Below are 23,294 nucleotides of genomic sequence, written 5' to 3' on the forward strand. Positions count from 1 at the left end.
CCCTCTCCTTTTCTGTACATAGATCCAACTGGTATGCACATTCTTTTTGTACTTAGCACCTAGGTGGTACTATGATGACTGATTTTAAGGTTGTCTAGTCTTAAAATATTGATCTAAGATTAAATTTACCATAGCCTATCGACCAAAATTTGTGGATTGATCGGTGGTTGGAACTTGGCAACCTCGTGGATCATTGTATCTTTAAATCTTTTGGAATGTTGGTTGAAGATAGGGGCAGCTAGCTAGCTAGCTAGTTTAGCTCTACACTTGGAACCTAGCTGGTTAGAGGGTTCTTTATTCAGACAATATGATGACAAATTTTACTAGGGAATCTGAAACTTCTGTTTTCTTTGCCCATATCTTCTTCGTTATTCTCCTTTCTTTTGCCTAATGAAAGAAACCCACGTGCCCACAAGACGATGTGGAATCAAAAAATGTTTCACCGAGTTACCTGATAGCGACGAACATGACGACCATGTCATTGTCCGTAGTACACTTTGGCATGTAGCCATGGCTCAGCCAACTGACAAAGAATACTCCTCTCTTGGTGTGTTTGAATGCATGGGAAGCTTGATCCAAAGGGGCCTAAAGGACAAAAACTGGCTTCTTAGGGTCCAAAATATCTACGTCCCCATTGGCTCGTACACCATGCACAAGGCTGAGTTTGAAGAAGAAGCAGTTGAATCAGGAGTTATTCCACCATTAATGGAGCTTTTGAGAGGAAAAATGAGCTGGGTTGAACAGAGAGTCACTGTTCGTGCACTCGGTCACCTCACTCGCTACAACTCAACTTTGGAAGCCCTTAGTGAGTCAACTCGAGCTTTGTGTTACTCAAATCCAACAAATTTTGACAGTAAAAGTTTGTGGAGAAGATCACAGGCTTATGACATGAAAGGAGGGTTAGCAAAGGAGAGCTTGATGGACTGTATAATGTTTGTCAATGGCGGAATGAAGATGGGTGATGAAAGAATCAAGATCCCATATCATGCAGCAGCTAGAATGATTAGCACTTTTTGCATCAGCTAGATTAAAGAACACGAGCTAGCTGAAGTTCGATTAAATATTGCGAGTTCAAGAGATCTGAAACTACACTTAATGGATTTCATAGTGAATATAACGAAAACTAAACGGAAAGTAAAAATTGCAATACTTATAAACTTATTCAAGCTTCTCCACTTAGTACTGTTCGAGATAAACCCGTGGTGGGTCGAAGCAATCGACGCCACCAAGGATGAGACAACAAAACATCACCCCCTTCCCAGCTTTCAAGATTGTTGCAATCAAACTTTAGAATTGTTGTTATAATTCGTTTGAAATGTAATATTGTGTCAACTCAACAGTCTAGCTCAATATTTGTACAACTTATATAAGATTATAAACATCAAATAAGTTAGTGACACCAAGAAATTACCGACTGGACACATCCTGAACTCTTCAGCAGCAAAATAGAATTTGGTAAACAGTGCCTTTCAAGTATTTTTCAAGGTTCAACTATGGCTACATACATCTTAGAAAAAGTTTAATGTACAACACACCTGTGCTTAACAAAGATACCTCGCCTTTGGCACGGTCGCTATCCATTGTCCTTGACACTACAAGTTGGTGAAGAAAAATGGCTTCTCATAGCACACGAAGAACAATCAGAACTGCAGAAGGAAAGAACAGAGATAAATCCCAATTCCTGCTGAGAAAATTGCGCCAGAAAAAGAAAAGAAAAGATATTTAACCGAGGAAACATATAGAAAGCCAAAGCAATAATGGTTTAGTCGACCACGTTCCCAGAATGGGAAGTTTTTACTTCACCATAGGGAAAAAAAGTACCATTAATCAGTTAATTGAATGGGAACCCAATCAATCATTTCTACCACCAGGAGCAACACCCTCACCATGACAAACAAAAATGTGCGAGCTATCATAAATCAATCTGCCAAAAGTGTCTGTGTAGCACAGAAAGTGTTGAGGAAGAATCATTACCGATTGATAATGATAATCATTTGGCTGTGGGGAAGTTTAAGATCCGATGGTCTGGGTTATTGGGTAAGCTTTCTATGTGGATGAGACGTATCAACACCTTTTGCATCTTTCTTTGATTTTCAAACAAAATATTGAGGAATAATATTGATTGTGTGGGTCCTGAGGACCAGGATGGCTGAAGATCAAAACCAAAATGTGCCAAGGATTGGGCAACTCAGAAGGAATGTAGCTAACAACCACCTTCATAGTCGATTCATTAGGGTCGTCACCTTCTACCCTCTCACTTGTTCTACCTCTTTAGGTGGAAGTATCAACCGTTTTCTTTGTCTCTTATCTTAAGACGGGACTTCTTAAAGAAAACTGCAATCATAGTTTATCAAGCACTAACAAGACCACCGAAATCATCGACTTAGCTCCCAAAGGCAATCCACCTGGCCCTTCCCCAACCTATACAAGGGGAGCGAAAGATAATGAAAGGGAGACAAACAAAGTCTTAACCAAATCATAAAACAAGCTAAGCATTCCATCTATCATCTCACATCTCAGTCGAGTCGAGTCGATCTGATTCATTCTTATCTCTCGATAGCAATTGCAATTAAGCAACACAAAGCAAGAGCAAAAATGAAGCTTACTACTGCTGCAGAATTTGTCCTCAGGCACTCACGAGGGGAAAGTAAGAAGCATTAGATCTAAGATTGTGAAATCAAGAGGGTGGGGTGTTCAATTTGAGAGAGACAAGGAGAGAAGGGTGGGGCGAGGGGGTTGTGCCATACAGTTCTGAGGAGGGGGGCGCCTGCACTAGATTCTATCAGTGGAGAGGAGGGATGCCTTTTTTCCCTTAATTATTTTGATAGTTTATTCACTGAAGGATTAAAAGAAAGTAGTAAAAGAAAGCAGCCAATCACTCGGTGTAACAGCCCAAACCCACGCTAATAGATATTGTCCTCTTTGGGCTTTCCCTTTCGGGCTTCCTCTCAAGGTTTTAAAATGCGTCCACTAGGGAGAAGTTTCCACACCCTTATAAGGAATGCTTCATTCCCTTCTCCAATCGATGTGGGATCTCACAATCCACCCCCCTTGGGTCCCAGTGTCCTCGCTGGCACACTGCCCCGTGTCTGGCTCTTATACCATTCGCAACAGCCCAAGCCCACCGCTAGCAGATATTGTCCTCTTTGGACTTTCCCTTTCGGGCTTCCCCTTAAGGTTTTAAAACACGTCCACTATGAAGAAGTTTCCACACTTTTATAAGAAATGCTTTGTTCCCCTCTCAAACCGATGTAGGATCTCACAATTGATCGGTTGGTCAGTGTAACAGTTTCAAAACCAATAAAAATGAACACATGATATTACGTTTCTAAAATTTGGTAAACCTGAAATGGACCAGACTTGCATCAAACCAGCTGCCCCAAAGTTAATTTTGCAGGTTTGATCTTGCACCCAGCACACCCTTCTACCATTCATGGCAAAGATGATAGATACCGTTCTCCCAGATCAACACACGACAAATCTCATATATCTTATGAATTTCAAGAGATCAATATTACGAGTATGATGAACCATAGGAAGCACGTTCATTTCTATATGTGAATAGCACCTATGCTCCTACTCCAGCACTTTGACACAAAGGACCCCAAAAATACAACTTAATAAAACAGCATTTTCCCAGAAAATAAAGGATGAATCAAATTGCATTCCAAAATTCTAATATACACAGCTATTGCTTCTTGAGACACAGATACAAGATTAAAAAACATGTCAAGAAGAATAAGGCCTGACAGATGAAAGGAAGGCTTACCGATTGAGATAATGAGAATCGTTGAGAACGTCACTTGAACAGGCCGACTATACTGCATTTGATATAGAAACCTTTGAAACTGTCTATGAATAGATCCGTACCAGCCATAGAGTTGCTTATCGTAAAAATCATCACAACTATCTAAGCAACTCTTACTTCTTTCATATCCAGCAATTATACCCTGCCCGGAAAAGAACAGAGCTATAATCTAGTAACTAGACCAGGACATCGAGCTCGTAGTCATCATTATGAAAACAAAAACAATAGAAATACATCCAAAACAACAACAACAATTGAAAAAATGCATACCCTAGCTGATTGAGGAGATTGCAACAACATCGAACTAGTTTCTTGAGGCCTATCAACTAGTTTCAGCTTCCTAAAGGCATTCTTTGGCCACTTGAATTTTGATGCAGACTCAACAGCATTTAAAAACCCTGAAACACTCGGGATCTTTCGTATAAGTTTCTCGGGTTGTCCACTTAGAGAACATTGTTGGAAATCAACCCCAGAAATTGCAATCTTCCAGGAACCAATGTCAGGACTAGCACTAGCAGTCCTCCGGTGTCCATGGGACTTCTCCTCTATACAGTCATGAGAATTACTTGAACAAGCTGGTGCCGATTCTTCATCGGTCCCTTGTGGATTTTCATCATCACTAACAACATTGTTAACGGTTTTGTCTTCTCCTACTGAAGGTCCCGAAAGAAACAACGCAAGCTCGTTGCTTTCACCTTCATCCAGCTGCATCCAAGGCATTGAGGATTCTCCCTTTGATTGAGAAAAGTCTTGTAATGAACTTTGAGTTTTTAAAATCTGATCCTCAATTGCTACAACAAACTCCCGGTGTCTATCTCTCGCATCATCGTTCGTGCTATTAACATAACTCGTTTTCACGGCACGTTCGAACTCGTCTAACTGCATTCGCGACACAAGTTATAGCTATTTTAGGAGAATTACAATGCTGATAAGTAGAATATGAAAGAAACTAACGCAGAGATAATTAAGATGGGATTCTTGCAGAATGGGGAAGGAAATTAGGGGTGAGATCACCTGCCATTTTGTGGTGCCAAGAGCAGTGCGTAAATCTCTACCGATCTCATCACAGTTCCAAATGCTGGATGCATCTTTCGTGGCATGTACCCACGTTCTATACGTTGATTCCATTCTGAGATACACCAAAAAGACAAGGCGCTATGATTATCCAATCAATTAAACGGAGGATACCCATACCCTGTTTACATTCATTTTCTGGCAAAATCTATGGGCAAATCCCAGAAATCCAAACAAAAACCAAATTAGAATGGAAACCCTTTTGTTTCCTCCGTAAAATTTCGGTTCCTCCATAAGTTTCTCGTCAATATAAAACACAAAAAGTACCTGTCGGCAGATTCTTGAACTTCCTCGGCGGCTGAGAAGAACGGATCCTTTTCCCAGCGATCGAAACTCGAAGCCATATTCGTTTGCACAAGAATCGAAAGAAAAGAAAACGAAAACCCCTAAGCCAATCTGGGACAGAGTAGGGAAGTAGAAAGAGTTTAGATTAGAAAAAAAAAAATGCAGGAAAATGAGGAAGAGGAGAAGAAGCAGCGGCGCGTGGAATTAATAAGGTGCAGAAGGCAGACGAGATTTTGGGGACAACAAAGCGCGTGGTCGACAGAAATCAACTTTCCGGCGATGGAAACAACCGCGTAGCTCGATCAACTCCCTTAACTCGACGCCGCTTGTCATCTTATCGCCTCCTTTAAAAATCAACCCTTTCTCTAAATTCAACCAAATTCAAACCAACCCATTCCCAAGCACCCGCCTACCTAAATATATATATATTTTAAAATATCTTTGACATTTAACCTCAAAATTTAGGTTAGTCGGATATTTGGTTCCAGCCATTAGAATAGAATCCAATTCCACTCTCTATTATTGTCAAATAAATTATATTTATCCTCCCTATATATTTTATAAAATTCAAATATATCATTAATACAAATTTTAAATATTTTTAGGAGTACAATTTGGTTGGACTGTAACTCTATTTTTAGTTGGTCCATCACTCCACCAAAAAAAATGTTAACCTGCAAACAGACCGAATTTTTTATTTTTCAAAAATTTAACCTGACTCTAATAAAAAAAGATTAACCCAACTCAATGGTTACGATTTGAGTTTGATAGTTCATATTAGTTAGACTATCGAGTCATATAAACCTCCCTTTTGTTATCTACTGTGATGTCACATTGGTTTGGGGAGGAGAACAAACCACCCTTCATAAGGGTGTGGAAACCTTCCCCTAGCAGACGCATTTTAAAGCCTTGAGGGGAAGCTCGAAAGGGAAAGCCCAAAGAGAACAATATCTGTTAGCGGTGGATCTGGGTCGTTAAAAATGGTATCAGACTCTGACACCGGACGATGTGCTAGCCTTCTCGTTGTTCCTCGAAGGGGGGTAGACACGAGGCGGCGTGCCATTAAGGACGCTGGGCCCCGAAGGGGGGTGGATTGTGAAGTCCCACATTGTCACCATTTATAAGGGTGTGGAAACCTTCCCCCAGACGAACGCGTTTTAAAGCCTTGAGAGGAAGCCCAAAGAGGACAATATTTGCTAGCGGTGGATTTGGGTCATTACAATTACTAAACTTTATAGTATTAATTTGTTCATGTTTAATAGGTTTATAAATAAAAAAATGCTAAAAATAAAATATAATTTAAATTTGTGCGGAATAAAATTATAAATTATAGTTTTTATTTTTATTTTTATTTTTATTTTTATAAATAATACTGTAAAATTTAAAAATTGATGAGAATGTTCCACCTTTTCAAATGGCGACTTCGGAACCACTTTTAGATGGGCCTATAAAAGCCCATTTAATGTAGTGGGCTACAAGCCCAAACTTCACTTTGCTAACATGCTAGGGCTCACTTTAACGGGCTTCTAACACTCGGTTGCTTTGCTGACTGCTGAGTACAGTTTGACGGAGTGCGAGATTACTGCGTCGAGGATTGCTTGGAAGATCATGGACGAGTGCGAGCAACTGAGTCTGGCGGCGCGGGGCGGCAACGCCGACAAACTCCGAGCTCTGATAGATTCCGGAGCTGATGTTTCTGCTTTCGACGCTGAGGGCCTTACCCCTCTTATGCACGCAGCCAAGCATGGCCATGCCGACGTTGTTAAAGTCCTTCTGGAAGCTGGTGCGCCATGGAATGCGCTCTCTCCTTCCAATCTTTCTGCTGGGGATTTTTCTCTCGAGGCTGGTCATCAGGAGGTCTTCCAAATCCTTCTTAATGCGGGTACGTGGATTGTTATCTCGTTTCTTTCCTTACAACCCCTGCTGATTCTAAACTAGAGTAAAATGATGTTTTGTTGTTCGGCTTGTGCTGTGTGTAACTGTACTGTAGATTGAACATTTCGAATTAAACTAACGTAGAAATTTATGATTAGTTCTTGGGTGAACTTAGCTTATTAGCAAGTACAATAGGTGCAGGTGGTTTCGTTTTTATTCTATTTTAATCCCAACTTTTATGAAGGATCAATTTGGTCCATGTCCATATTTTTTTTTGTAAAGGATCAATTTATTCTATTTTGATCCCAACTTTTATGTTGGTTTTGGATCTTGGGCAATCTAATCCCCTTCTTTGAAAATCTGTTTCTATCAGACTGGGATTTCTCCTAACTTTACTTCAATGTGAAAGGGATTCAAGCCGAATTGGTTCTTGGGACCATTGCTAGGAAAGAAAGCCAGAATGATGTATGCAATGGGGAGTACTTGGAAGATAGAGTTACTTTTAGTGAAGATAAGGTGATGGATGCTGAAAGCAAAGCTGTCATGATGGCTTGGGAAAAACCATTGATGGAAGCTCATGCTAAGGCTATTTGCATGGGTGGTGGTCACATACTGAACGTTGGATTTGGAATGGGCCTAGTGGACACAGCCATTCAACAATACTCCCCCACTTCACATACAATTGTTGAGGCTCACCCAGAGGTTTATAAACGCATGATTGAAACTGGTTTGGCTGATAAGAACAATGTGAAAATTATATTTGGTCGTTGGCAAGACGTCCTGACTCAACTCGAATCTTATGATGGTGAGTCATTTATTCTTTTATCCATCTTAACCTTAATGTTCCATGTTTCTCTTCAGTATCTAAATTGGTGTAGACTAGTTTGAACTTAATTTCATGAATTTATTGAACTTAATAGTTGGATGAATTTATCCATCTTCATAGTGAACAACTGCGAGTTCTAATAGTTTTGAAACCTTGTAGGTTTTTTATGCTCTCCACTTGTTATCCTTTGTATATATTTTAATATCATTCTAAGAGCTTATTTTAATTTGGTTAGTCATAACTTCTATGGCATACTTTATTTACGATTAATCATACTGAATTTTTAAATTTCCTGTTTTTTTATAGATGAAGTCATTGAGAAAAACGTTTTCCAGATGCTTTTCAAATCTTTTGCTGTAAAATATTACATCGTTACCGTTATGCTATTAATTTCTTCAACTTAAATGGTTACAATTTTCATCACGTTCTTGCATATTGTCTTTCAAATATAAACATCATTAACTAAAACATATTTTCGATTGCAAAATCATTGATGTGAGTGGAAAAAAGTAACTAAGGCTCCATTTAATAAATATATCCTCAATGTGTCTGTCTGTATATCGCGTTTTGTTTGTCATAAACCTGTTTAAAGAGACTTCATACTCTTCTTTTGTAAGAGAAATGTATTTGGTCAATTGTAGTTAGCTATTCCTTTGTCAGTTCCAAAGAACTGGTCATTTCAGGTTCAGGCAAAGATGGAAAACTGTTTGCCATAAATGCAGTAGGCATTGGAAGTGAAGCATTGTAATTTTAATCCACTTTTCATGGGTGTTATAAGTTGATGTATGCTTCCTGCTCTTCAGGTATTTTCTTCGATACGTATGGAGAATACTATGAAGACTTGAGAGAGTTCCACCAACATCTTCCTAAATTGTTAAAGCCTGGGGGAATCTACTCATTTTTTAATGGTCTTTGTGGAGGTAATGCATTTTTCCATGTTGTTTATTGTAATATAGTTTCTCTTGAACTAGAAAATCTGGGCTACTCCACCCAATTCATTCCCTTACCCGTCAAGGATTGTTTGGAGGAAGAAGTCTGGAAAGGAGTTCAGCACAAATATTGGCAACTTGATACATATTACCTTCCTGTTTCTCAGTCTGCTCAAGACTCCGAATCATGAAACCCTTCTTGTTACCATTTACATCCATTTCTTGTACCCTAGAGAATTTGAAGGAATCATATTCTATTTATCTATAACCCTTGCTCCTTTAGGCTGAACATGATTTTTCTATTAATTTTCTCCAAAAGTTAGTCAGATGAGGACAATGTGTGAATCTTACGCACTTGAAATTAGTCTCTGCTTGTGTCTGTAATGACTGAAGGAAAATATTGACCACGGAAATTGAAGTTAAGATATATTGTTTTTTTGCTGGAAAGTTGTTCCATAACTTTACAATTAATGCATTTGGGACCTAAATTGCCACGAAGAGGTCCTCCCACTTCATGGATTGCGAGAACTCACACACATAGATTCATAGCTTTACAGCCTGCTTGCTTGCTTGCCTACTCAGGCGGCTAATTAAATAGTGGAAAAAAGTTCCAATGATTCATTTTAACAAGCAGGTATGAAATTTAATTCTCCTCAATGTCCTAGCCGCTGGATATTTATTTGAAGGTTCTTCCTTACGAGTGTCTACTTTCAGAATAGCTTCATCCTAATTAATCGTTCTCTTGTCGGTATAGTTGGCTACTTCGTAACATCCTTAGCTGCTCGATATTAATTCTTCGAAGTGCCTACTTTCTGAATAGCTTCATCCTATTTAATTGTTCTCTTGTTGGTATAGTTGGTTACTTTGTAACATCGATACGGATAGCATTTTTATACGAAAAAGAGATTCAAAGTCAATAAGTCGCATTTCATGCATCTCTTACAAATGCTTGACTGCATATATCTATCGTGCAAATAATGGTTGCTTCCAATTTCAGTGGGATTTTCAAATGGGAGAAATCTTGATTGAAGTTAGAAACTTAAAAAGAAAGCCAATCAACAAGAACACTGTACAATAATTCTCCACCTTTGTGTTCTTTCTTTCATGAATATGATGATATGGTTAAAAATAAAATAAGGTACAGATGAACAAGCCAAGACATTGGCAGGGCTTGGAGAAGGGATACAAGCTAATAAGTTATTAAGGAGACGACAGGTTTTAGCTTCCATGGAAATGGATTTGCAGAGATTCTTGTGTGTCTATGTCCAGGTGAAAGCAATGGGGCTACCCACTATGTGTTTCCCATCTGACCATTCCAGACGAGCAAAGCTCTCAGTCCCCGACGGCATTGGAGAAGCAATGAAAGTCACTGTATAACTCTTTTGCTCATTTGCCTCTGCAAAACTCAGAGTTTGTGGCTCAACGACAATCTTCACCGACGGACTTTTCGACGTCACAGTGGCCTTATACGTCGATGGGGTGCCTTTGTTGGTCAGTGTTCTTGTGTATTTTATGGTGGTCGGTGCAGCGTTTTCGTCTCCTCTGATGGAAGGGGTCTCCAATGGAACTGCAAAAGATGGGTAGTTCAGATCCTCCAATCTGTACTTGTTCCCACTGCAGGTGAAGTCCTTCTTGGTGATTACTTTGATTTCAAGTGAGGTGTAGTTTAGGGCGCAAAGGAAGGCGAAGTAGTCATTGGTGGTGGTGTCGTAAACAAGGCCGGGATCGAGGGCGGCCATTGGATTCACGTGTCCGGCCCCTATACCGAACGGTGTCGACGGTAATCCCTTGGATATGTCTTGAATTGCTTCGCCATTTTTGTATGTAGAGTATGCTGTGGTCATTAGAGCAGATCTAATAGCGGCTGGGCTCCAATCTGGATGAGCAGCTTTCAGAAGTGCAGCTAATCCACTGATGTGAGGGCAAGACATTGATGTGCCGGAGATTATGTTGAAGGGCACGTGCCGCTTGTCGCTGTCTGAACCGGCCGGAGTGGCGCCACCGATCCATCCGGCTAGAATGTTCACTCCTGGTGCTATTAGATCGGGTTTGAGAATCTGTGGAGTGAGGAAATTAGGGCCTCGAGAACTGAATGCGGCGACCACCGGCGACGGTTTAACTCCCAATCTCGTGGTGCTGCTACTGATCGTTGCTGTTGGATTCGCGTCGGAGGAGATGTAGTTCTTTATTGCGTCGCCGGCTTTTTGGCCAACGGCCGCCGTTGGCAAGAGATGTGCATCGGCTAATTGTTCCTCTCCGTATGTGTCAGTGTTGGCTAGAATCATTCCGACGCCACCGGCGTCTTTCACCACCACCCCTTTCTGGATTCGGGAGTTCCCTCCTCTGTCACAGACGACTATTTTTCCGGCCACCTTCGCCGGATTCAGAGTACTGGTCAAGCAAAGGCTACCACTAGATGAATTACTCGCTTCGGATGCATATACAATTGGTATTAAAGACTCCGACAAGGGCTTTCCACTGTAAAGCGACTCCCCGATGAATTTCTTCCCATTTCCAAGAGTAACGTATGTCGGGAAGTCTCTGTCGAGAGTCCCAGCGCCGACTGTGGTTATCCATGGCGCAACGTTCGACAAGCTACCAGATGACGGGCCGCTATTCCCAGCAGAACATGACACAAAAACTCCCTGAGCCGCAGCAGAGAAGGCTCCAATGGCAACATTGTCTCTGTAGTAATCAGGGGATGATCCACCAAGCGACAACGACAAAACATCGACACCATCTTCTACAGCCTTGTCGATCGCAGCTAAAATATCAGAACCAAAACACCCTCCAAGCCAGCATACCTTATACGTTGCAACCCGAGCTTCCGCTGCCATTCCTCTTGCAGTCCCTGCAGCAAACCCAAAGAGGCTGGCTCCAGTTGCAGGGGATCCAGCAGCAGTCGTTGAAGTATGAGTTCCATGACCATCGTCGTCCCTCGGTGATTTCGACTCCTGGGATTCATCAATCGCGCCAAATGCTGCCTCGTAGCCTCTAGAAAAGTATCTAGCTCCAATCAATTTCCTGTTACAATTAGACGAGTTAAAGTTCTTACCCACTTCACACTCCCCTTTCCAGCTCGGCGGCACTGGTCCAAGCCCTGCATCATTGAAGCTCTCCAATTCAGGCCATACACCAGTGTCAAGAACTCCGACAATCACTCCGCCAACCTTCTCCGATTCTGGGAAGAACGAAACACTCTTCCCAAGTCCAAGAAACTCCGGCGTCCGAGTCGTATGGAGCTCATACTTCACTTCAGGTATAACAGCAAGAATCCCTTCCTGCTTTTCTATTAACTTAGCTTCTTCCACAGTCAATCTCGTGGAGAAGCCATGAACCACTGTATTGTAGGAATAAAGCATTTGAGCTGAATCAGAAACCGACTTCAAAGAAGAATCATACCACTGGAAATGATCATCGAAGGCTCGTGGCATGTCGGTTCGATCCATGTGAATTATGTAAGTCTCCTTCTGTGCTTCTACAAATGAAATCAAGAACAGAAGGAACCATTGCAGCTTCATCTTCTTGGATGTGTTTGAATTATGCATTGTTTGGAGGAGAGGGTCGAGCTAAATAGTTCGTAGCCGAGCTCTGATGAGTGGGTCCATTCCAATCATGTCCACCTACGTGTGGGAAGAAAACACCAATAATTCTAAGGTTTGTTGAAGAACTTGCGTATATTGTCGTTCTTTTTTTCTTATAATGCTTACAATAACACTAATTTCTAATAATCATTCGTTTAAGTAATTATTTTAATTTCCCATTTCTCGTACAACTTTTTAATATTCTAATTTGTCCTCATGGCTATGTTTTTATGGCATAATATCTATAATTCAGAACATAAGTTGCATGTTCAGGATTCGGATTAGAATTCAGAATCCAAATTTGGCATCTAATGACATTGACATTTTCTTGGGATATGGTCATGTTACTACTCGTGTCTACTGTATCTTAGGACTAAAGACTTTCTTGAGATATGGTCATGTTACTAGTGTCTTAAGACTAAAGACTATTCGAACAAACTAACACGAGTTTTTTCAACATGTTTTGTCCTCATTCACATGTATCTTAGGAAAAAAAAAATTTAGGAGGTCACCTGACATAGAATTGCTCAAAGTAAAGCAAGCTTAACTATGCAGTTTCTATGATTGAGTCGTCAAAAATGATGCATCTTGTTGGTATACGTTGTGACTTTTAAATCTTTGTTAACTATTTTATCCTCAGGATTTTTGACATGATATGAAATCATTATTTAGATTATGATTAATTCCATACGAGCATTGTTTAATAGATAAGACAGTAGTTACTATTTTAAGTGGATTGTTTAATTTGATGATATTAATGCATTCATTATTTGAACCACATGGTATGGTAAAGTCTAAGTTGGGTATTACAAAATAATTGCATGTATAAATGAGACCAGAAAAATAGGTAAAATTAAAAAGTGGGTGCAAACTTTTATTTTATTTTATTTTATTATTATTATTTATTTTATTTGTGTTTAGTCCAATTTGTTAGAGACCCCTCTGCTTTTAGGGCACCAGAAGTCCACTTTAGGCTGAGTGATTGAAATAATTGCCTAAATCTGTAATCAATTCTGGTGGGTGGGACACTCATTTTGCTTCTCCCTTTCTAAATATTATAACATATCATTCTAAACTTTAACCCGTCGGTCCAAGATTCGGATTACTTGCACCTGGACAGAAAGACCCTATGAAAGCTTCACTGTTCCTTGAGATTGGCTTTGTGCCTTTCCTGCGCAGCTTAGATGGAGGGCGAATAAGGCCCCCTTTCGAGGGGGCCGAGGGGGCCTGAGCCATCAGTGAGATACCACAAAAGGGGGCCGAGGGGGCCTGAGCCATCAGTGAGATACCACACTGGAAGAGCTAGAATTCCAACCTTGTGTCAGGACCAACGGACCAAGGGACAGTCTCATGTAGACGGTTTCTATGGACAAATTATATTAAAACAATCTTGTGTTGTATGTCAGGACCTATGGGCCAAGGGACAGTCTCACATAGACAGTTTCTATGGATAAATTCTAGGGACAGTCTCACATAGACAATTTCTATGGACAAATTCTAGGGACAGTCTCACATAGACAGTTTCTATGGACAAACTATATTAAAACAATCTTGTGTTAATTGGTATGGAAATAGTTCAGTACAAGTAGATAACAGACGAGATTATGTCTTTAGGGAATATCGAAAGCATCAGAAACCAATCTAGAAAACAGGACGTTACAAATTATAAAACTCTAAGTTATTTGAATATACATTTTCGTTAGAAGCACCTTCCAAATATCTCGAACTCAAATACGAATTTATGATGAAACGTTATGATAATGTTTATCCTCTTCCTCTTGTTGAGGAAGTTTGATTGAACCATTTCAACAAGCAATTTAATTTCGATCCCGTAAGCTTTATATGCCTATAATCTATCTTCTTTCGCCTCTCAATTCACACCAATTTGGACACACTACCCTTTTTTTTTTCGAAAAGGAAAGATTTATGGAATATCATTTCGATCATATACAAAGAGTTGAAAGCCTAACAATATATAGTATTTTAAATGTTAGATTACGATGGCTACTCGTATGTCACATCTAGTCACTTTAATCTTCTTTTTCCTGCTCGTTTTTTTTTATCAACTAAGGATTCCATTCAAACTATACCCGTTCAATTTGCAATATTTAAGCTGTAATCTAATCAGCTCGCACAAAGACTTCTATATCAATCCCGAACCTTTTCTTCCACCTCTCCTTATAATCTTTATCTGCATCAATCTGCTCGCACAAAGACTTCTAAATCAATCTCGAGCCGTTTCTTCCACCTCTCCTTATAATTGAAACTTATAATTTTAATATTCCGACACAAACCCTTAAATTTTTAACTTTAACAATTTTATATATATATATATATATATATATATATTTATTTATAATAAATATAATATAAAGTGAAATTGAGAATATCCAAGTGGACAATTAGCTGGCAGGGGGGCCCACACTGCTTTTGGTGATTCCGAGTATGTTGCCGTGTTGGACAGAATATCCAACGCTTTCAATCCCACAATTAATTTTGAATTTTCCACGTGTGCAATATTTAATTTTTGTGTCCTTTTTACTACAGTAAAAATAAATTACTTTGAGGCGTAATTAATTTTATCTTTTTAATTAATTATGTCTCANTTTTATTATTATTATTATTATTATTATTATTTTTGCAAAAAGTAAATTATTGTGATGTTATGCCATGACATGATAGGCTATGTTATGCTATGTAATGTCACGTTATGCTATGTAATCAAGTTATGTTATTTTGTGATTATGTCATGTTTGTATAAATTTTTTATGAAATTGTTAATTTATGATGCATAAACCTCCTTAAACTATGTCAGGGAAGTAATGCAATGTATTATAGAATGTATGGAAATTATGTAAGCATANCTTTTTTTTTTTAATTTCACCTAAAATTGTTAAATAAAAAAAATAAACTAATAACTGTATCAATTTAAAATTTAAAATTTCATAAGTATATTAATTTACACGTGTGAAAATTTATAATTTTATCGATTAAATTCCAAAAAAATGTAATTAAATGATACATGAATACTTTTAAATTAATAAAATTTAAGAATTTAATTATTATAATTATAAAATTACTCCATCTAAATTAATTTTTTAAATTGAAATGTAATTGTTGGCATAATTACTAATTTTATAAAAGTTAAAAATTGAATTAATTTTTACTAGAAAAAATGGGTTGGCGTGGTCTTCAAAGTTGCAGTGAATAATTAAATATCAATAACTTTTGGAAAATTTTGTTTTTATTTAAATATTTTAATGAAAAAAATCAAATAAAAAGTTTTTAATATTAAATTAAACCTTTTATGAGAAAAACGCGTAGACCTCCGCTCGGGACGTTATCTTTTTGGAAAGTTAAAAAGAACCGAATACTTTTTTATGATAATTTATGTTCAAAGTGGACAATATTGTATCAACGTGAAAGGTCGTTTCTATCAGTGGGATCAAACCCATGCTCTCCCTTGACTTTTTAATTTCAAAATTTTCGGTTTAGAACATAAATCGAATAATTATTTTTATTAATTTAATGTTGATGAAAAATTTAAATTATTATTATTATTATTTTGGTATAGCGTTTATATTTGATAAATAGACCGTCCCTTTCGACCCTTATTTGTATAAACATTTGCTATGAAAATCACTACCCATATTAATAACGTGCATCTTCCTTTTCAGTGGCTCAATCATAAGAATTTCTAATTTTTTTTTTTTAATAATGAAATTTACGAGAGAGTTTAAAGAGCTTAAAGAGTTGCTGAAATGTCGCAATCGTAACTGAAATAATTCAATAACAAAGCTTTATAAAGTTGGATTATTTGCATTAACATCCATTTTGAATTGACATATGACATCCAATCCACGTTTAATGCCCTTAACTTAGACCCAACACTTCCTCAATCATAGAGCGATATAATCTCTCAAGTTTTGTTCATTAATCGATATACTAATTAATCAACTAAAAATGTGACGTCACGATTGAATACGATATTTTATCAAGCAATAATTTAATGATTCGGATACAGTCAACTAATCAAACGGTTTATAATTTCTTTTCAAGATCGTAAATTCGAAACTCAACCCTTTATAAATTTTTTTAGAAACCATATGAGTGAAGAGAAAACATCCGGAAAAGGTCTGTGTTGGTTTGTGACTGTTTTTCACTCTTGGAAGCAATTTAAGACAGTAGATAATGCAGTCATGATGTAAATGATGTCGAGAACGTTGTCACATCTAATTTTTATTATATTTTTTTTATTTAATATTAATGTTTAGGATATTATTTTATAAAAGATGGATGAACAGATAAGGGTCGAAGTGACTTTCGACTATTTGTGGACATTTTTTTCTTGCAAGAAACAAATTCTTAGTTAAAATAAATATAAAAAAATATATTTATCTAGTCCCCAAGAAAAAGGGAATAAAAGGACAAAAAAGTCTTTTCACAGGACGATTTCGTAATTATTCGAGTTTTAAAGCCTAAACTTATAAATTGCAATTAAAATGTGAAAATACTTATTTTTTATTATTATTATTATTATTATTATTATTTTTGCAAAAAGTAAATTATTGTGATGTTATGCCATGACATGATAGGCTATGTTATGCTATGTAATGTCACGTTATGCTATGTAATCAAGTTATGTTATTTTGTGATTATGTCATGTTTGTATAAATTTTTTATGAAATTGTTAATTTATGATGCATAAACCTCCTTAAACTATGTCAGGGAAGTAATGCAATGTATTATAGAATGTATGGAAATTATGTAAGCATAATTCATTCTATAGATAAATTGAGATTTGTCTTTCATCATACATTATGTCATGATTATAAGCTAGGGGGACCTCAGACATATTTGTGTGACACATGCATCACCATACTTTTCCACTATGATGAGAATGAATGCATACATTATGACTTATGATTTATGATATGGGCATTTTCCCTCTGTGGTGTTCGGCACAGAGCCGGTTAGCGAGTGCTAGCCCAATGTGCCAATTCCAGGGGGTGTGCGAGCCTGCCTAGTGGGCCTATACTCGCACACATAGGCCGTGTGTAAAGAAGTATTATATATCTAACTTTGCCTAGACTGGAAAGCTACCTAAGGTCATGTATTATATGTACAAAGGATAGGTCACACCATGTCGCATGTGTTTACATTCACTTACTTCAATAATGGGGTTACTTACTGAATATTTCTTAAAATACTCAAGTTATGTGCTACTTTTACATTTCAGGTAAAAGTAAGGAACCTGTGTACGGATGCCGGTGGTGGCGCGATGAAAGTCATGAAACCAATGTTAGGATAGATGTATTCATGTAGTTTATAGCCCTTAGGTTAGATCAGAACATTGTTTTATTCTTTTCTTTGTTTTATTTAAATGTTCACGTTGTTTATTTTCTATTGTTTTATATTAGCATCAAACTCTATCATACATAATGTTCGAAATTTTTACTATATAATTTTTTTTATTATAATATAATATTGTTGCATGTTCTATTTGATAAAGTTATTGATTAAACATTAATAAATATGAATAATTAAATCAATTAAAGTGCATATAAGTGAGATTTAATACGTTACCAACTATTACCAACTATCAACAGAATTGGTGAGGGCTTAGTGTCACAATCATACTTGTTCTATCAACATAATTGGTGAGGGCTTAGTGTCACAATCATACTTGTTCATAGATAAGACTAAGCCTACACATCTATTCTACTCATCGTATGCCAAAAACGATTTGTCTCAAAATCTATTAAAGTGGNCCATTTTGAATTGACATATGACATCCAATCCACGTTTAATGCCCTTAACTTAGACCCAACACTTCCTCAATCATAGAGCGATATAATCTCTCAAGTTTTGTTCATTAATCGATATACTAATTAATCAACTAAAAATGTGACGTCACGATTGAATACGATATTTTATCAAGCAATAATTTAATGATTCGGATACAGTCAACTAATCAAACGGTTTATAATTTCTTTTCAAGATCGTAAATTCGAAACTCAACCCTTTATAAATTTTTTTAGAAACCATATGAGTGAAGAGAAAACATCCGGAAAAGGTCTGTGTTGGTTTGTGACTGTTTTTCACTCTTGGAAGCAATTTAAGACAGTAGATAATGCAGTCATGATGTAAATGATGTCGAGAACGTTGTCACATCTAATTTTTATTATATTTTTTTTATTTAATATTAATGTTTAGGATATTATTTTATAAAAGATGGATGAACAGATAAGGGTCNTTTACTAGAAAAAATGGGTTGGCGTGGTCTTCAAAGTTGCAGTGAATAATTAAATATCAATAACTTTTGGAAAATTTTGTTTTTATTTAAATATTTTAATGAAAAAAATCAAATAAAAAGTTTTTAATATTAAATTAAACCTTTTATGAGAAAAACGCGTAGACCTCCGCTCGGGACGTTATCTTTTTGGAAAGTTAAAAAGAACCGAATACTTTTTTATGATAATTTATGTTCAAAGTGGACAATATTGTATCAACGTGAAAGGTCGTTTCTATCAGTGGGATCAAACCCATGCTCTCCCTTGACTTTTTAATTTCAAAATTTTCGGTTTAGAACATAAATCGAATAATTATTTTTATTAATTTAATGTTGATGAAAAATTTAAATTATTATTATTATTATTTTGGTATAGCATTTATATTTGATAAATAGACCGTCCCTTTCGACCCTTATTTGTATAAACATTTGCTATGAAAATCACTACCCATATTAATAACGTGCATCTTCCTTTTCAGTGGCTCAATCATAAGAATTTTTAATTATTTTTTTTTTTAATAATGAAATTTACGAGAGAGTTTAAAGAGCTTAAAGAGTTGCTGAAATGTCGCAATCGTAACTGAAATAATTCAATAACAAAGCTTTATAAAGTTGGATTATTTGCATTAACATCCATTTTGAATTGACATATGACATCCAATCCACGTTTAATGCCCTTAACTTAGACCCAACACCTCCTCAATCATAGAGCGATATAATCTCTCAAGTTTTGTTCATTAATCGATATACTAATTAATCAACTAAAAACGTGATGTCATGATTGAATACGATATTTTATCGAGCAATAATTTAATGATTCGAATACAGTCAACTAATCAAACGGTTTATAATTTCTTTTCAAGATCGTAAATTCGAAACTCAACCCTTCATAAATTTTTTTAGAAACCATATGAGTGAAGATAAAACATCGGCAGTAATTTAAGACAGTAGATAATGCAGTCATGATGTAAATGATGTCGAGAACGATGTCACGTCTAATTTTCATTATATTTTTTTTTATTTAATATTAATGTTTAGGATATTATTTTATAAAAGATTGGATGAACAGATAAGGTCTCGTTATTCGTGAAGTGACTTTCGACTATTTGTGGACATTTTTTTCTTGCAAGAAACAAATTCTTAGTTAAAATAAATAAATAAAAAAATTATTTATATAGTCCCCAAGAAAAAGGGAATAAAAGGACAAAAAAGTCTTTTCACAGGACGATTTCGTAATTATTCGATGAATAATTTTAAAGCCTAAACTTATAAATTGTGATTAAAATGTGAAAATATTTATTATTTATTTATTTATTTATTTATTGTGTTTTTTTTGCAAAAAAGTAAATTATTGTGATGTTATGTCATGACATGATAGGCTATGTTATGCTATGTAATGTCACGTTATGCTATATAATAAAGTTATGTTATTTTGTGATTATGTCATATTTGTATAAAGTTGTTATGAAATTGTTAATTTATGATGCATAAACCTCCTTAAACTATGTCATGAAAGTAATGCAATGTATTATAGAATGTACGGAAATTATGTAAGCATCATTCATTCTATAGATAAATTGAGATTTGTCTTTCATCATACATTATGTCATGATTATAAGCTAGGGGGACCTCATGCATATTTGTGTGACACATGCATCACAATACTTTTCCACTATGATGAGTATGAATGCATACATTATGACATAATTTATGATATGGGCATTTTCCCTCTGTGGTGTTCGGCTCTACTTTTCCACTATGATGAGTATGAATGCATACATTATGACATAATTTATGATATGGGCATTTTCCCTCTGTGGTGTTCGGCATAGAGCCTGTTAGCGAGTGCTAGCCCAATGTGCCAAGCCCAGGGGGTGTGCGAGCCTGCCTAGTGGACCTATACTCGCACACATAGGCCGTGTGTAAAGAAGTATTATACATCTAACCTTGCCTAAACTGGAAAGCTACCTAGGGTCATGTATTATATGTACAAAGGATAGGTCACACCATGTCGCATGTGTTTACATTCGCTTACTTCAATAATGGGGTTATTTATTGAATATTTCTTAAAATACTCAAGTCATATGCTACTCTTACATTTCAGGTAAAAATAAGGAACCTATGTACGGATGCCGGCGGCGGCGCGATGAAAGTCATGAAACCAGTTTTAAGGTAGATGTTTCATGTAGTTTGTAGCCCTTAGGTTAGACCAGGACATTGTTTTATTATTTTCTTTGTTTTATTTAAATGTTGACGTTGTTTATTTTCTATTGTTTTATATTAGCATCAACCTCTATCATAACGTTCGAAATTTTTACTATATAATCTTTTTTATTATAATATAATATTGCTGCAGGTTCTATTTGATAAAGTTATTGATTAAACATTAATAAATATGAATAATTAAATCAATTAAAGTGCATATAAGTGAGATTTAATATGTTACCAACTATTACCAATTATCAACATAATTGGTAAGGGCTTAGTGTCACAATCGTACTTGTTCATAGAACAGACTATGCCTACAGGCCTATTCTAAATCATTTTACCTTACTAGCTAGTTTTTACTATGCCTACACGCCTATTCATTAAAGTGGGATACAACTTAAAGTGGGATACAACTTAAAGTGAGATACAACTAGTTGTCAAATCATTTTACCTTACTAGCTAGTTTTTACTATGCCTACACGCCTATTCATTAAAGTGGGATACAACTTAAAAGTGAGATACAACTAGTTGTCAAATCTTTTTACTATGCCTACACGCCTATTCATTAAAGTGGGATACAACTTAAAAGTGAGATACAACTAGTTGTCAAATCTTCTTACTTGAATCATATGCTATCAACGTGGTTGGTGTTCCTTATTGCTTGCTACCTTATAACGTTACTTGTAGTCTAGTTGTCTAAAATCTCCTTATTGCTTGCTACCTTATAACGTTACTTTTAGTCTAGTTGTCTAAAATCATTTTTCAATGGTAAAAGTGGAGGTTTAACTACCATAAATCGTCACCTGCAATCCAAATTTTAGTTAGCTAACGTATTCGAGAGAAATAATCAATGATACACAATTGTATTACCAATCACAAAAGAAAGCAACTGTGACACTCAAACACATGATCCAATTTGGTGGAACTCTATACCAATTATTGGATGATGATTTCATTTTTGTTTTCTGTTTTTAAATTTTTATTTTTCAATTTCTTGTAGCCTCAAATAGCTATCAAACAAGATATAAGGCTATTAACACGGCCTAAAGCAATTCCAAGCCAAAAAAGTTTGAGCAAAGCATAAAGAAATAGAGAGACGAGCGAGGGTAGCAACCNCATTTTTTTCTTGCAAGAAACAAATTCTTAGTTAAAATAAATATAAAAAAATATATTTATCTAGTCCCCAAGAAAAAGGGAATAAAAGGACAAAAAAGTCTTTTCACAGGACGATTTCGTAATTATTCGAGTTTTAAAGCCTAAACTTATAAATTGCAATTAAAATGTGAAAATACTTATTTTTTATTATTATTATTATTATTATTATTATTTTTGCAAAAAGTAAATTATTGTGATGTTATGCCATGACATGATAGGCTATGTTATGCTATGTAATGTCACGTTATGCTATGTAATCAAGTTATGTTATTTTGTGATTATGTCATGTTTGTATAAATTTTTTATGAAATTGTTAATTTATGATGCATAAACCTCCTTAAACTATGTCAGGGAAGTAATGCAATGTATTATAGAATGTATGGAAATTATGTAAGCATAATTCATTCTATAGATAAATTGAGATTTGTCTTTCATCATACATTATGTCATGATTATAAGCTAGGGGGACCTCAGACATATTTGTGTGACACATGCATCACCATACTTTTCCACTATGATGAGAATGAATGCATACATTATGACTTATGATTTATGATATGGGCATTTTCCCTCTGTGGTGTTCGGCACAGAGCCGGTTAGCGAGTGCTAGCCCAATGTGCCAATTCCAGGGGGTGTGCGAGCCTGCCTAGTGGGCCTATACTCGCACACATAGGCCGTGTGTAAAGAAGTATTATATATCTAACTTTGCCTAGACTGGAAAGCTACCTAAGGTCATGTATTATATGTACAAAGGATAGGTCACACCATGTCGCATGTGTTTACATTCACTTACTTCAATAATGGGGTTACTTACTGAATATTTCTTAAAATACTCAAGTTATGTGCTACTTTTACATTTCAGGTAAAAGTAAGGAACCTGTGTACGGATGCCGGTGGTGGCGCGATGAAAGTCATGAAACCAATGTTAGGATAGATGTATTCATGTAGTTTATAGCCCTTAGGTTAGATCAGAACATTGTTTTATTCTTTTCTTTGTTTTATTTAAATGTTCACGTTGTTTATTTTCTATTGTTTTATATTAGCATCAAACTCTATCATACATAATGTTCGAAATTTTTACTATATAATTTTTTTTATTATAATATAATATTGTTGCATGTTCTATTTGATAAAGTTATTGATTAAACATTAATAAATATGAATAATTAAATCAATTAAAGTGCATATAAGTGAGATTTAATACGTTACCAACTATTACCAACTATCAACAGAATTGGTGAGGGCTTAGTGTCACAAT

General features: G+C 36.0%; 3 protein-coding genes across 4 annotated transcripts; 1 reads left to right on the forward strand and 2 right to left on the reverse strand.

Moving 5' to 3' along the window:
* Positions 1-1,293: 1,293 nt before the first annotated feature.
* On the reverse strand, positions 1,294-5,573 carry LOC111798621. 2 transcript variants are annotated; one of them, XM_023681867.1, is made up of 5 exons: positions 5,150-5,573; positions 4,823-4,937; positions 4,079-4,687; positions 3,770-3,950; positions 1,343-1,646 (listed from the first exon to the last, which is right to left on the reverse strand). In XM_023681867.1, exons 1-5 carry the CDS (start codon positions 5,224-5,226, stop codon positions 1,621-1,623), a joined length of 1,008 nt encoding a protein of 335 aa, XP_023537635.1. In that variant the 5' UTR covers positions 5,227-5,573; the 3' UTR covers positions 1,343-1,620. The 2 variants fall into 2 exon arrangements, with proteins under 2 accessions (XP_023537636.1, XP_023537635.1); XM_023681868.1 differs by lacking the exon at positions 5,150-5,573 and having other exon boundaries at positions 1,294-1,646; positions 4,827-4,910.
* A 1,126-nt stretch (positions 5,574-6,699) lies between these two features.
* On the forward strand, positions 6,700-9,239 carry LOC111798359 (protein arginine N-methyltransferase 2). Its single transcript, XM_023681450.1, has 3 exons — positions 6,700-7,049; positions 7,452-7,847; positions 8,672-9,239. The coding sequence occupies exons 1-3, from the start codon at positions 6,776-6,778 to the stop codon at positions 8,986-8,988; spliced, it is 987 nt and encodes a 328-aa protein (XP_023537218.1). The 5' UTR covers positions 6,700-6,775; the 3' UTR covers positions 8,989-9,239.
* A 568-nt stretch (positions 9,240-9,807) lies between these two features.
* Positions 9,808-12,510, reverse strand: LOC111798358 (subtilisin-like protease SBT1.7). The gene has a single exon (XM_023681449.1). It carries the CDS (start codon positions 12,343-12,345, stop codon positions 10,057-10,059), a length of 2,289 nt encoding a protein of 762 aa, XP_023537217.1. The 5' UTR covers positions 12,346-12,510; the 3' UTR covers positions 9,808-10,056.
* Positions 12,511-23,294: the final 10,784 nt, after the last annotated feature.

Source organism: Cucurbita pepo, chromosome LG07 (assembly GCF_002806865.2).
Source record: "Cucurbita pepo subsp. pepo cultivar mu-cu-16 chromosome LG07, ASM280686v2, whole genome shotgun sequence".
Lineage (NCBI taxonomy): Eukaryota > Viridiplantae > Streptophyta > Magnoliopsida > Cucurbitales > Cucurbitaceae > Cucurbita > Cucurbita pepo.